Here is a 14581-nt window from a genome sequence, read left to right on the forward strand (position 1 = left end):
CCTCCTCTGCTGTCCATGTTTCACTACCATACAGGGTTGCATTATGCACACACAAAGCATACACCTTCCTTTTCATAAATGGAGACCCTTCTTGTCAATAGAGGTAGCAACTCTGTATACTTCTAGCAACCATTTCTGACACTTGTAAGTGAACTGTGGTGGGTAAAATCGTCTGGTATTAGTCAATATGTATATTGTAAGACATCATTTGTGATTTGAATATTAATTGACTGTGTCCAACCCTTGACTGAAAAAATGTTTACTTGTGGTTTGTAAAATTGTCTGGTGTTAACTGAAGTAAATTTCATAAGATGTTAACTGTCAATTGAGGGTAACCACTCCAGTATAATGACATCCTTTGCATTTTACTTAAGGGGTTAGAGGAGAACATCTTCACACTGTGGCATTGTTATGTTTGGGCGGTACCTTTGCCTGATTGTACAAACATCCCATAAATCCCTCCTTGTGCCCCGAGAGGATGATGGTGGACTGTAGGAGAAGGGTAACCAACCTGCAGTCCACTGGGTTCACATCCATCTGAGCCTGGGACCACGTCGTCATCGTCATCATCGTCGTCATCATCATCATCGTCGTCATCATCATCATCGTCGTCATCATCATCATCATCATCATCATCATCATCATCATCATCATCATCATCATCATCATCATAGTTGTCATTGTCATCCATGATGATAACAGTAACAGTGATCAAACCACTACCACCAGTCATCCATCATCGTCATCTGTCATCGTTATCCAACATCATCATCATCATCATCATCATCAACAGCAACAACAACAATAACAATAGCAACAACAACATCGTCACTTGCAACCACCACTTGCTTTTATTCAGCGTAACAGGGACATTTCTTATTGAAAATGTTCTGCTAATTGTGTGTATGTGTTCTATATTTTTATTGTGAAGTGTTGTAACCTTCATGATAAATCAAGAATTTTTGTGACAGTAACCTTGAATTTGGAGGTTATTATGCTGTGATTGCCTATATGCTGTACACACAATAGTCTCCACAAACATTCCGCTACAGTAATGTGTCCCTACCTCCCCTTATCTCCTCTACCTCTTATCTTTATTATCAGTTCCTCTACTTGTTGGTGTTATCGCCACTCTCTTATCCCCCTCTAATGTATGATGTGTTGCCGTTGTGTTCCGGTGCCCTTACACTGTGTTTTATGGATGGAGTTTAGGTTGGGGGGGCTGGCTACATTCCTCTCTCTCTCTCTCTCTCTCTCTCTTTCTCCTCCTTCCCTTCCCTCCCCTCCCTCCATGCTGAGCCCCCTCTACTTTTCAACTTCCTTCCTCCCCTCCCCCCCTACTGAGCCCTTTCTCCCTTCCTTCTTCCTCATTTGTCTTCCTTTCTCTTCTATCTTCCTTCCTGTCTTGCTTCCTGTCTGTTCCACCTTCCTCTCTTGTCCTTCCTCCCTCTCTCTTTCTCTTGTCTTCTCTCCATATAACTGAGGAAAGTGTCAAATGAATTATTACATATTATGTAATAATTCATTTGATACTTTCCTCAGTTATACCATACCTGTTGTCACTTCTTTAACCTTCTCTCCCTTCATCCCTACTTCTCCCCTCTTCCCTCTCCTTTCCCTTCTTCCCTCTCCTTTCCCTTCTTCCCTCTCCTTTCCCTTCTTCCCTCTCCTTTCCCTTCTTCCCTCTCCTTTCCCTTCTTCCCTCTCCTTTCCCTTCTTCCCTCTCCTTTCCCTTCTTCCCTCTCCTCTCCCCTCTTCCATCCTCTCTCTTCTTCCCTTCCCACTCCTTTCTTCCCTTTCCACTCTATTCTTCCCTTCCCTTTCCCTTCTTCCCTTCCCTTTCTCTTCTTCTCTTCTCTCTCTTTTCTTCCCATTCCTTCCTTTTCCTTTCTGTCACCCTTTTCTTCCCATTCCTTCCTTTTCCTTTCTGTCTCCCTTCTTCCCTTCCATCTCCCTTCTTCCCTTCCCTATCCCTTCTTCCCTTCCCTATCCCTTCTTCCCTTCCCTATCCCTTCTTCCCTTCCCTCTCCTTTCTTCCCTTCCCTCTCCCGTCTTCCATCCCCTCTCCCTGCTCCCTCTCCATCCTTGCATCCATAATTAATCTTTGGACACATTCTTTACTGACATCTTACTCTGGTTATCACCCTCTGCTGCTGCCTTATCACCCCACGACAGCTTACGCCATCCACCCTGGCCCTGTTATCGGCCTCGTGTCACTCAGTCCATGTTTTTGTTAAGTGTTGGAAGCCCTCAGAGGGGATGGGGGGGGGACATAGATCTGTACTTTAAGTGGCATAGGAGGGCTGATAGTACCTCTTCCTTAGTGACATATTTTGCATACCATACCTTATCATTCTCTTGTATGTTATGTATGGTGTTTACTGGTAATTATTGACATAGTATTCATCAGTAACATACAAGAGAATATTGGGATCAAAGGTACATAAGTTGCTAAGGAAGGGATGGTGTGAAATCTCCAGAGCCACTTGGATACAACACATAGACCAGTTACCCATTCTTAACCTGTTTATGATGATGATGTTTTTTGTTCAGTTGTTGCCATTCATAGATGATTATGTCAACTTCTGGAAGACTTATATTAGCAGATGGGATTATTGTAGTTCATTCATTCATTCATTATCATTCAATCCTACATTTCCCCATTAGGAGTGTAGGAGCCCGGGGCTAGGCAAGTTGGTCCTGACATTTAAGATGAGAGTGACAAGCCTCACTCATCCTAGAGTGGCATTACATGAGCAATAAACCTCAACCATCCCTTGGATATAAACCTCCACTGGCTCAATCCGATTGGAGCTCCATAGTTACCCAGTAAACCACCAGGTGCCGAAATTTGGTTATATGGTTACCACCCAGCATAGTAAATGGTTTCCTGGTGTACAGGAAACCATATGGCTTGTCACTCAGTGTAGAGTCACCCACAGGCAGAGGGAAGAGGAAAGAATGAAGGAAAGAAAGACAGAAGAGGGAGTGTAAAGTCACCTGTAGGCAGAAGGACGAGGAAAGAATGAAGGAAAGAAAGACAGAAGAGCATGGAAGTAAAGAATGATGGAGGAGAGGAAAGGGCAGACATTCATGAGCAGCACTACATCGAGTGAGTGGATGGTAAGCGTCCCCACCATCACTACCGTATCTCTCTCCCAGTCTGAGCAAAAATAATATATAAAACTACATCATGAGATTGATGGGGTTAACAAATTCAGCCCAAGGACATCATTTATATAGTTTTCCAATTTTGCCATATCTTGCTTTTATTCAGCTTAGGATAGACTCTTCACACTGGAGGGTTGAGATACACTGTTCACCAGCTACTTCGCTACAGGGGATCCTTCTTTGATGAGTGAAATTGTCTAATGCAAGCAGGAACAAAATGAAAAAGATGATCATAGGCAGAAGTGGTTAAATAATTGGGACTGTAGTAGCTTGTCATGGGGTGCCTACAGCTTAAAGGGGATCATATAAGATTGGCTGTTGTTGTTTTCTAATGATACCAGTAATGTAGGCCAGTGATCTACCCAGAAATGTTTTGAGTGTCACAGTGTCATGTTGTTCTGTGTGGAAGAAGAAAGTGGAGCAGTTCATGAGTGAGAGAGATAATGGATAAGAGGAGTGACTGAGAGAGGTAGGTAAGGACAGACTGGGATTGAAGTGGATCTGTCTCAGCTATTCCAGTACCTTTAGAACAAGGAGTTGGGGATGGTGTGATAGTGTCCCCTAATGTAAATGAATTCTGACAGTTTCATGAAAATTTTTTTTTTTTTTTTTTTGAAAATATGTAATGGTATTGAAGATGTTAATGGCAGTTGCTTCAGAATCCTCCATTACAAGAGATCTCTAAGCTGGGGGAAAAAAAAAAAAAAATCCATTGGTATGTATTTCCTTTCTTTAGGCCACAAGGTGAGAACAGTATATTTGATAGAGAATCAGTAGAAGAAAAAGAAATTACGTAAAATAAGTTGAGGAAGATAGAGGCAGTGATGAAAAGGAGTAGAGGAGTACCATAGGAAGGGACACTGAGAGCTGTTCTTGTGGGTATCAGAAGCACAATAGCACTGCTTCCATACCAGATGATGTATGCTTTTGGCTAGGTAATGTTCTACAACTTTAGTCTTATTAGAGTGATATGAATATAACACAAGAATATGTAGGTGCGGTATCATGTGTAAAATATATTTCATAGTGGTAGAAAGTTGTGTAGGCTGATGGGAATACCAGAACAGCTTCTGGAGTGGTTGAGAGGTAGTGATGATAAGAGAGTTTGGTAGATGTTTTTGTGAAGACCTTCTTGAATGAAGTCTGTGATAAGGCATCTGGGAATAATTAGATTAATGAGTGATTCATCTATCTATTTATTGCCAGACACCCTAATCCTGTAAGGGGTGGCCACAAACAAATCGCCTCCATGTCGCCCTGTCCGCTGCCATTTAAATGCCCTCTGCCCAGCTCGCATCCCCCTCTCTCATATACCTCTCCACTCCATCCCTCCAGCTCATCCTCGACCTCCTCCTCCCTCTCCTCTCCTCCACCTCACTCACACTCTCCTTGTTAGTCTCTTGCTCTCCATCCTCTCTACATGGCCAAACCACCTCTGTGTATATCTCCTAATGCTTTCTGTTACATCCACATCCATACGATGCTCCTTCACCTCCACATTTGTCAGTCTTTCTCCCCATGCAACTCCAGATGCTCCTCACAGCTCATTTCCACTGCTTTCGCTCTTGTGTCCATCCAGCAAGGTCCAAGCTCACTTCCATCGTTAGAGTTGGTATCTCAGTACTATCAAGCAGCAACTTTTTTACTTCCATGCTCACTTCCGTGTTTCTTATCACTGCTTTCAAAGAACCAGTAACCTTTCTTCCTTGTTGTACCCTTTCAAGCACTTCTTCCTCCAAACTTCCATCCTTACTCATCACACAGCCCAAGTACCTATTTTTCCTCCTCATCCAACCTCACTGTACATTCAGTGGCTTCATTTCTCTCGACATTCCCTACATTCACCTTTAGATTGTGTTTCATACATACACTTCCAAACTCATTCACCTGCCTTGCAGCCTTTGTCTTCACTTAACAGTACAGTATCATCTGGAAACAATAGTACATGGAGTTTCCAAATGTTGCCCTTTCCCATTAAAGCTGCTCCATCATTCACTTCCCTACCTTGTATCTCTTTTATAACTCCATCCATGTACAGATTGAATAACCATGGAGACATGACACATCCCTGTTTCATTTCAACATTCAGATAAAAAAATTCAGTTCATTATCCACATGTACTGTAGCTTTAGCACTCTCATACATACTCTTCATGATTAACTTCCTATTTACTTCATATATTCTTAATATTTTCCACATTCCTTGTCTGTCCACTCTGTCATATGCTCTCTACAAATCCATGAAAGCTGCATACAACATCTTTCCATTCTCTAGAAGCTTTTTCGCTAAAGACCTAGGAATGAATATCTTATCTAGACAACATCTTCTTCTCCTAATACCTGCCTGTTCTTCTCCAACTAATTTCTCTGTTGATTCCCTAACTCTGTCAATATCCAACCATAAACTTTACCTATTACACTAAGAAGACAAATGCCCCTGTGATTACCACACTCTTCTTTTTCCTCTTTTCTTTTGTATTGGAGAATATTATACCTGACTTCCAATCCTCCTGGTCTCTACCTTCCTCCAAGGCCAATCTGTACATCTGTACTGCCAGCAAAAAAATTATCATTCTCTTACTGAGCTTTGCATTATGAAACAAAGAACAACATACTATATCTGGAATTGGTTTTTGCCAGTTCCATATCAGTAACCATTTATTATTTTGTTAAGTTGTAAAGAGATAATGTGGGTTCATTGTGAATATTGTCATTACTGGCTAGGGTTGCTATGTTGGAGAATTCACTGTCAGGGTTTTCATTTGTTATATCACCTTCCACCTCCCAGCTTAAAGTTTGTAGCATACCAACTTTGGCCTACTGCCTGGATTAGCTTTGAAAATGGTCGATTCCATCTTTGACTAAGAATTATGGGTGCTAACTGGTTAATGACTTGGAATTACTGGATGTGCAAAAACATCATTAAGAGCATGGAACTTTTGGATAACAATGCCTCTTTTATTGCTATTACGGATTTTGTTTACTGCAGTATTTTTGCCTTAACAGTGACACTAGGCTGTGTACCATCTAGATTCCTTAATGGGATATCAGTCAGAGTGACAGTTATGTGCTTGTTTATCGGCTGGAGTCTCCAAGAAGTGGCTAGAGATTTTTGATCATTTAATACCATCAGAGATTCATGCTAGGCCCTGGCCCTTATGTGTTCCTGATCATGGTGGTATTCCCAGGAGCACCTAAACATCACAAGGGGTTATACAGGATAGGGTGTTTTTATGTGAAGAGCAGTTGAGTCTGATACTCTAAGAACACCTTAGGGTATACAGGTCACACTATACAGGCTCAAGGGACGTGCTGATGGAAAATAACTGCCTATGCATTATTATTATAGGCCAACTGTGCCCCATTCACCTCAGGTGTGTATGATTAAGGGATCCCCATGTCAATCTCTTCAGGCTCATGAACTCTCTTTCTTCAGTTTGAGGCCTTGGTTTGTGGATTTCTGGATTGTTATACCAGGACTGTAAATGTCTCCTCTATATGATCAGAAGCTTTCATATCTTTGTTCTTCACAACTACAAATGGTGCTGGAGAGGGACACCTTCACATATCAGCCCTAACATAGGTCAGTTATACAGATGTCTCTCAATTCCCTCCTCATCCCTCTAAAGGATAGATGAGAGCAACTTAGCCTGCAGTCCACTGAGTTCATGCTTGGATGATCCTGGGGCAACAACAACAACAACAAATCTCTGCTTCTTATAATTCAGAGCTGTCACACTTCTCAGCCACAAATACCCTTTCCTTGTAGTGTTGGTGTAGTTAGATAATGTATAATTATTTCATCATTCATTCATTCATCATCTAATCCTGTGTTGCCCCATGAGAAGTGTAGGAGCCTGGGGCTAGACAAGTTGGTCCTGACAGTTAAGATGAGAATAGCCAGCATCACACATCCCTGAGTGGGATTACATGAGCAATAAGCCCCGATCACCCCTTGGATATAAACCTGCATTGCTTTAATCTTTTATGGCCTGTAATTGTTGATGATTACCTGGTTAGAGGTTTTGTTATAAGTGCTTCTAGACTGGAGTACAGTGTCTCTGAGGAAGTTACATGAAATAATTGCTACATTGTATGTATTGAGGTTTGGATCAGTGATGTTAGTTTCTCTGCAGTGTATAGAAATTTATATACAGTAAATCCTCATTATACGATGGGGTTCCGTTCCTGAAAACCCCATCGTAAAGCAATCCATCATATAGCAATCCCATTATAACATGGAGTCAGTGGGGATACGTTCCCAGACGTGCCTAAACTCTCACAAAACCACACCTTAGCACTCACATACATGAAATATCCTTATGTTTAAACATTTAAAGTAACACATTAATAGTGAATAAAGAGAAAAAAGCATGAAAACTACAGTATACAGTAAATCTTACCTTTACTGAAGCAAGCAACGGTTGTTTATGTGGTTCCTAGACAATTCGCCATGAAGTCGACAATTCGTCGTCATAATATGGATGTTCCCCGTCAGGACAATTCCCCGTCATTCTGTAAACATACTTATTACTGATTAACAGATACTTTAATAACTAATTCTCAGGGGGATCTGTCAAAGTCTGTTTTCATTCAATAGCATTGGCTTTGGATATCATTTGTAAGTTGCACTTTTAGACAATATTTAACTTGTTTCTACCTTGCTGTAGTTGACTTTGAATTATGTTCTAGCATCACCCACAGCTGTTTTCATTAATTTCCATTGGTACTACAACATCCTGGGTATATTTTAAAACGACTTTGAAGAGGTACAAGCACAGTACTAAAAAACTAGTGTACTTCCTAAATAAACTGATATGAAAATAAACGACGGGGAATCATCTTGACGACGAAGAGTCCCGATGGCGAATTGTCTTGTTATTGTTGTGATGGCGAATTGACTTGATGGCGAAATATCCTGAAACATTTATATAGACATAACATGAAGATTATTTGTATAATTCCAAAGTATGTCGATCGTTCACTTAAGGTAATTAGGCATTTATATAAATGCCAATGTCTTGTATGTAGCCTTATGCTAAGATGAAGGATCGATCATAAATCAGCTGATTCACGTTTCAGTATATTATTATTTTTCATTTAATGCCAATGATTTGATGCCATATTTTACATTTACTATATAAACAATAAACAACCATCACTTTTATAACTTACATAATTAAAAAACTAGTGTACTGGCTAAATAAACTGATACGTAAATAAATGATGGGGAATCGTCCTGACGGCGAATTATCCCGACTCGGCCTCACAGTCACAGGGACTCACAGCCCTCACTCATCAATGTCAGAACTGCCTGGCTGGGCAGGGCTAGCTAATGAGGCTGGACTGGTGGACAAGTGTGTGTGGTCTAATGCCGACAGTGTGAGGACGTTTTTGTTGCGTTTGCACATTCGCTGTTCACTGAGCCGCGGATGATCCATCGTTGTTGCAAATCGTTCCCATTGTATAGTGGGCATAGGGTACTAAAATTTTGACATTGTATAAGCGAAATATCGTACATAGAGGCATCGTATAATGAGGGTTTACTGTATTGCTTTCTGTTTGAGAAGTAGGTGGGAAATGGGGTTAGGGTTATGATGGTGGTGGTGATGATAGTTTGGTTCCATTGCAGAGCACTGGCGGCAGCAGTCTGTCATCAGGTAGCGCGGGTGAGAGAAGCATCAGCCCAGCGCGCTCCGACCACTATGTAGACCCTCCCCCCTCCCTCCACCATCCCAATGACCCCCCTCCATCCCTTCACCACCCAAGTGACCCACCATCCTCTCTCCGACACACCTCAGATCCTCCTTCCTCCCTCTCTGATAATCCCCCTTCACTCCGCCACCCCTCCGGCACCTCCCACCATACCCCTAGGCCCCTCTCCCTCCACTCCACCTCAGCCCCACCACCCACACAGATGCAGCGACCAGTGTCTGTGGTCATCCCACACAGGCCGAGGAAGAGGCAAGCCCCTGCACCCCCTCCCCCCAACTCTGCCTCCATCGCACACAGTAATGGCAAGGTTAGTTTGTATATTGTGATTGTTATGTGACACTAGGCTCGTCTGAACCTTAACCTGGTAGACTGCAGGCGATTGTTGCCCAGTTACTGTAGTCCACCATCCCTACCTAGTGTGGAATAGGTAGGGTGTTGAGATATGTTGGTACAGTTGGAAAGCAGAGCCACCCAGTTGTTGCAGTGCCGCTCAGAGGAGATGTTCCTTTCCATTACCAGTTTTTGTATTCCTTTTTTCAAAAAGTATATGTATCATGGGATCTAAATACTGTATATACATCATAATTATTATCATATCAATATGTATAAATACAGTAAGTTTGTAGTTGTTAACAGCCTTTTTTTATGCTCCTTTTTTGCAGTGGTACAGTGTTAAGTCCACAGTCCTGTAGGTTGCAAAAACATTGTTTATTAACCCACTGCGTGCTGGCTATTTTTAGCCCTATGGGTCACCCCAGTGCCGGCCTTTTTTTTTTTTTTTTTTTTTTTTTTTTTTTTTTTTTTTTTTTTTTTTTTTTTTTTTTTTTTTTTTGGCTAAAATGATAGATTTTGATGTGGAAACAACGAATTTCGCCGTTAAAATTTAAGAGTTATTTAAGAGGAGCCTGTGGAGTCATATGGAGAGACAGGCTGACGAATGAGGATATAAAGGAGCATTGTGGCGTGGATGTGGATGTGATAGGAAGCGTTATGAGGAACACACTGAGGTGGTTTGGCCATGTGGAGAGGATGGAGGGTGAAAGACTGACGAAGAGAGTGTATGTGAGTGAGGTGGAGGGGGGAAGAGGGAGGGGGAGGCCGAGGATGCGATGGAGGGATGGGGTGGAGAGGTATATGAGAGAGGGGGGTGTGAGTTGGGAGCAGGGCAGTGAGATGGCGGGGGACAGGGCGACTTGGAGGTGATTTGTTTGTGGCCACTCCAAACAGGATTGAGGCGTCTGCCAATAGATAGATAGATATATATATATTTTTTTTTTGCTAAAATGATAGATTTTGATGTGGAAACAATGAATTTTGCCGTTAAAATGCTGACCGAGGCTTGGAAATGGGTTTTATTCAGTCCAACACACTTGTATGCAGGTTCAGCCGCTCTCTCACGCTCACTACGTATGTGAGAGAAAGCCGTTTTCTATGTAGGGTATACTCAGGTATTTATGCTGGGAAGGTATAGCAATGTTCAGTACAGTTTTCTGATTACTTATTACTTCAGCATCTATCACAATTTGCATGTTTTTCTCACTGTGAATGCATTATCTTACACTTACTTGAAGATAGGTACAACCTGACTTCATTACATACAGTCCTGGCACTTACAAGAAGGTATTTACAACTTGACTTCACTATATAGTCCTTACACTTACAAGAAAATCTTTACAACTTACATGAAAATATTTACAAAATGCCTTCACTATGTACAGCACTGGGTGAGGCACACAGGCAGAGTGAGGCAGAGTGAGCATCAGGGGGGGAGCGAGTGAGTGTATGGCCTTGACAGCCTGGGGGATGGTAGAGGAGCAGTTACTTTACATGCCTGCCAATTTTTACCCACGAATCTTAAAAAATTCGGTTACAGTGAAGTTTTTTATTTTAGACCATTTTAAAACGGCACTGTCACTGAGCGCGCAATTACGTCAGACCATTTTAAAACGGCACTGGCACGGTGCGGGTTAAAGAGTCACTGCAACATATGAGGAGTGTTTTCCAGTTTACACCAAGTTACTGGAGCAGTTATACGTAAAAAGTTGTGATATTGTAGACCACATACTTTTGGCAAGGCCTTCCTGTATGTGGATAGATAGATACAGATTTATAAATGTCTGTTTGTTAATCTATTGTTGTTTATCTGTACGTAAGGTAAAAGTTTTTTTCCAGGATGGAGTTGGAGGGAGGCGGGAAGAGCAGTATTCCAGCTCTCCTCAGAACTGTTCTCCACAGACCAGGTATTGGAATTAAAAGTGTTATGTTTCCTTGCAGTCTAAATTTACCTACTTTTGTATGTTACTCTCATCTTATATGTCAGGACCAGCTTGCCCAGCCCCGGGCTCCTACATTCCTCATGGGGCAACTCAGGTTTAGATGATAGATGGATGGATGGATGTATTTACTGTATTTTACTTTGCGTTTTATGTGCAGTTCACAGTAAGCTTCACAGTATGAGTATAACATGTGGTTCATTGCATTAATAATGGGCCTTACTTTTTCATGCCATGTAGAGAGAACAGAGAATGAGAGATTGACTTGAAGGTTGTATTTAAGTGAGGTGGAGGGAGGGCAGGGAGTGGGGAGAACAAGGATGAGATGGAGGGTTGGGATGGAGAAGTATATAGGTAAGAGAGTGGTGTGAGTAGGAGAAAGGGCAGCATGATGGCAGAAGACAGAATGACATGGAGGCACTTCATTTGCAGCCACCCCTTCCAGGATTAATGCATCTGGCTCTAGATAGATAGATTGATAAACATTTGTGAGACACTAAATTTGAGGCATTTTACCCTCTTACAGCAAACCCAGTCTGATGTAAGTGGAAAACTTCAGGGTATCCAGTGTTTGAGTGTATAATTTTTGTTTTCAGGTTTTTAAGATCTATTAACCTATAGAACTCGGGGATGCCTATTGTTTTTCTTGCCAATTCCAAGTGGTTTAATTCTGCATGGGATAGATTTTTGGAACTGAAGAGGTAAGATGGTCGTAATAAACTCCCTTGATATGAGACGCCATCCAAGTGTAGAACAAACTTTACTGGTTAGAAACTAAAAAAAAATGACATCACCCAGATTCAAGGGGTTAATATTATGTACACATTTCTTTTTAAAAATGTTGCCAGTATTGCCTATTTTTTAATTTATTTTTTAGTAGGTAGTAGGGTTAGGATACTGCTGATGATGATGATCTGATACTTTATATTCAAAGATTTTTTTCAGACTTGTGTCATAGGGTTTGCATGATGACGATAATGATTTTTTCTTTATTTTTCCTCAGTCCTGCAGGTTCTGAGATTGGAGGAGCTGTGACTAACCTCACCTCTGTACCGTCCACCTCCTCACTTTCCCTGGCCTCCTCTCGGGGGAAACGCAAGGCCCCAGCCCCCCCACAGCCACCCCAGCCCCGCCCTGACCCCCAGCCCCCTATACCAGAGGAGCCAGAGATGCCAGGACCTCGTACATCCACCCCAGACTCCTCTAATGGTGGACTCCACAGTCAAGTTGAACAAGAGCCCCCCAAAACAGATGCCAAACCACAAATGCAAGAATCACCCCAGACCCCAGGGGATGTTGGGGACCCCAGACATGACCCCAAACCCCAGCAGCAACCCCGCACCTCATCCCCAACCTCCTCTGTGTCCTCGCTGAGTAGTGTCGACCCCTCCCCCGCCCCTACCAGCCCCCTCCTGGTCCCCCCACCACCACAGCTAGACCCTCCCCAGCCCTCAGGTAAGATTTTCCACACTCCCTTGAATGATGATGACATTGAGGGAGACTGGAATGACTTTTTGAGCAACTTGAATGAGATTATTCGGAGTCAGCAGAAGTTGGCCTTTTAATATCATAGCTGTGTTTTCACTCTCATCTTAAATGTCAGGACCAATTGCTTAGCCCCGGGCTCCTACGCTTCTCATGGGGCAACGTAGGATTGGATGATGATGGATGGTCTGTGTTTTGCTCTCTTGAATTTATTTACCATAAATGTTTCCCCTTCCCCATTCACACATTGCCAGCATGGAAAAGGATTAATTTTGGCTATTATTCTCCCTCCAGTGAGAAGGTATGATCCTTCAGGGGACCTGATTGGACTGATGTAGATGGAGAATGTTTTACACATAGCTGAATTTAGCCCCCCCCCCCTTTTATATATATATATATATATATATATATATACTCCTTGTCTTTCCATCTCACTGACACTTTGCTCCGTCCTGGGAACTCCTCCATTCAAGTTAGGCTTGACAGAGGTGTCATAATTTGTTATTCTGGTCTTACACACTTTTTTTTTATTCTATCAGCCATTTTTCATCCGTTGCTGGTTGTCTCATCTGCTTGAAAATGAATTAATTAGATTGTCATATTTTTCATAATTATCTATCTATCTATCTATCTATCTATTGCCAGACTTTCATACTTAAAATTTAAATTCTGAAGATTTAATTAGACTCAAGAAATATTGATAGTTTTTCTAGCAAATATCCTTATTCATTGATCTTCTGGTGACTCTGGATAGTAGAATCTTTCATTGTAATTATCCATTAATTTTTTAAAAGTGTGTAAGATAGTCATTTATCCTCGTCATCATTAGTACACTATCTTGATTTAGCTTTACGTAAGACAACATTGACTTTTTGAAGACCATTTTGTCATTTATCGTTCAGTGTCATTATCTGCCACTCATTATTAGCGGTAAATATGTGTGCATTTAAAGTAGTTCAGTTCTACATAATATTATTTGTTCTCTGTTAAGAAATGGCTCTTGTTAGTAATTGAAGGAAGTAGCCATTTGTGTTAGTACCGTACAGTTAATTGCTTGAGAGTGGCAAAATGTTTATTTTAACTTATTTGCAGTGATAGTATAGTTTAGTGTATCTGTGTAGTGCTGCTTTAGCCAATATTAGATTCCTTTTCTTCTGAGGCCACCAGATTTGGCTAAGAAGCTGCATTTTGTTCATCTCTTGCTTTGCTTTTCACCCTCATGTCAGCAGATTGCTCATTATACCTGGACTTATTCAGTAATGCATCTTGAGTTGCATGATGTTGCATGGATAGAGGGTAGAGTTGATGGTTGCACAGCCGTTTGCCTTATTTTGTGCCTGACTAATACCAAAAGAACTACTGTATTATAGTTATTTTTACTGCTGATTTAGTTATTCAGATTATTGAGTCTCCAAGACTAAGCGAATAATGCTTGAATTACAGTATTTTGTTAACAGGTATTGGCTCAGTTTTATGCTTGTTGTGTTAAGTTTAGCGTGGAATAATTCTAAGAATATATATGTATCCTTTCAGTATAATCTTTCCACTTAAATAGACTTTGTATATAATATTTGATTTATATGCTAAGGTCTATCTATCTTTCTATTGCCAGACGCCATAATCCCGTAAGGGGTGGCCATTTGACTTTTGAGTTATATGTTTTACGGGGAGGGGCACTAACCCTCCACCAACCCACTCGTTGACATGTAGGGAGCACGTATGGTTTGGTTATATGGTTACCGCCCAGTGTTGTAATTGGTTTCTTGGCTTTCTTTATGGAATTCAGTTGACCTCACTGGTGTAGGAAGGGTGTTTGAGTCATAAAAAGATAATTAAGGTACATTATGTTCATAGCAGTAAAGAAGTGTGTGAAAAATCACTTGTAAATTCAGTGCTTCCTTAAAAAAAAAAAAAAAGAGAGAGAGAGAGAGAGAGTGA

The 14581-nt window shown here is 41.4% G+C and overlaps 1 protein-coding gene across 1 annotated transcript in view; it reads left to right on the top strand.

Annotated features, from left to right (window-relative positions):
• Positions 1–14581, top strand: part of LOC145408441 (uncharacterized) — a 295795-nt gene that overhangs the window by 184387 nt on the left and 96827 nt on the right. Inside the window, exons 9-12 of the mRNA XM_080279170.1 lie at positions 8803–8891; positions 9036–9192; positions 9548–9573; positions 12162–12613. Coding sequence (XP_080135296.1) covers positions 8803–8891; positions 9036–9192; positions 9548–9573; positions 12162–12613 — 724 coding nt within the window. The remainder of the gene's footprint in view (positions 1–8802; positions 8892–9035; positions 9193–9547; positions 9574–12161; positions 12614–14581) is intronic.

Source organism: Coenobita brevimanus, chromosome 77 (assembly GCF_032717465.1).
Source record: "Coenobita brevimanus isolate Jiangsu-jjx chromosome 77, ASM3271746v2, whole genome shotgun sequence".
Classification (NCBI taxonomy): domain Eukaryota; kingdom Metazoa; phylum Arthropoda; class Malacostraca; order Decapoda; family Coenobitidae; genus Coenobita; species Coenobita brevimanus.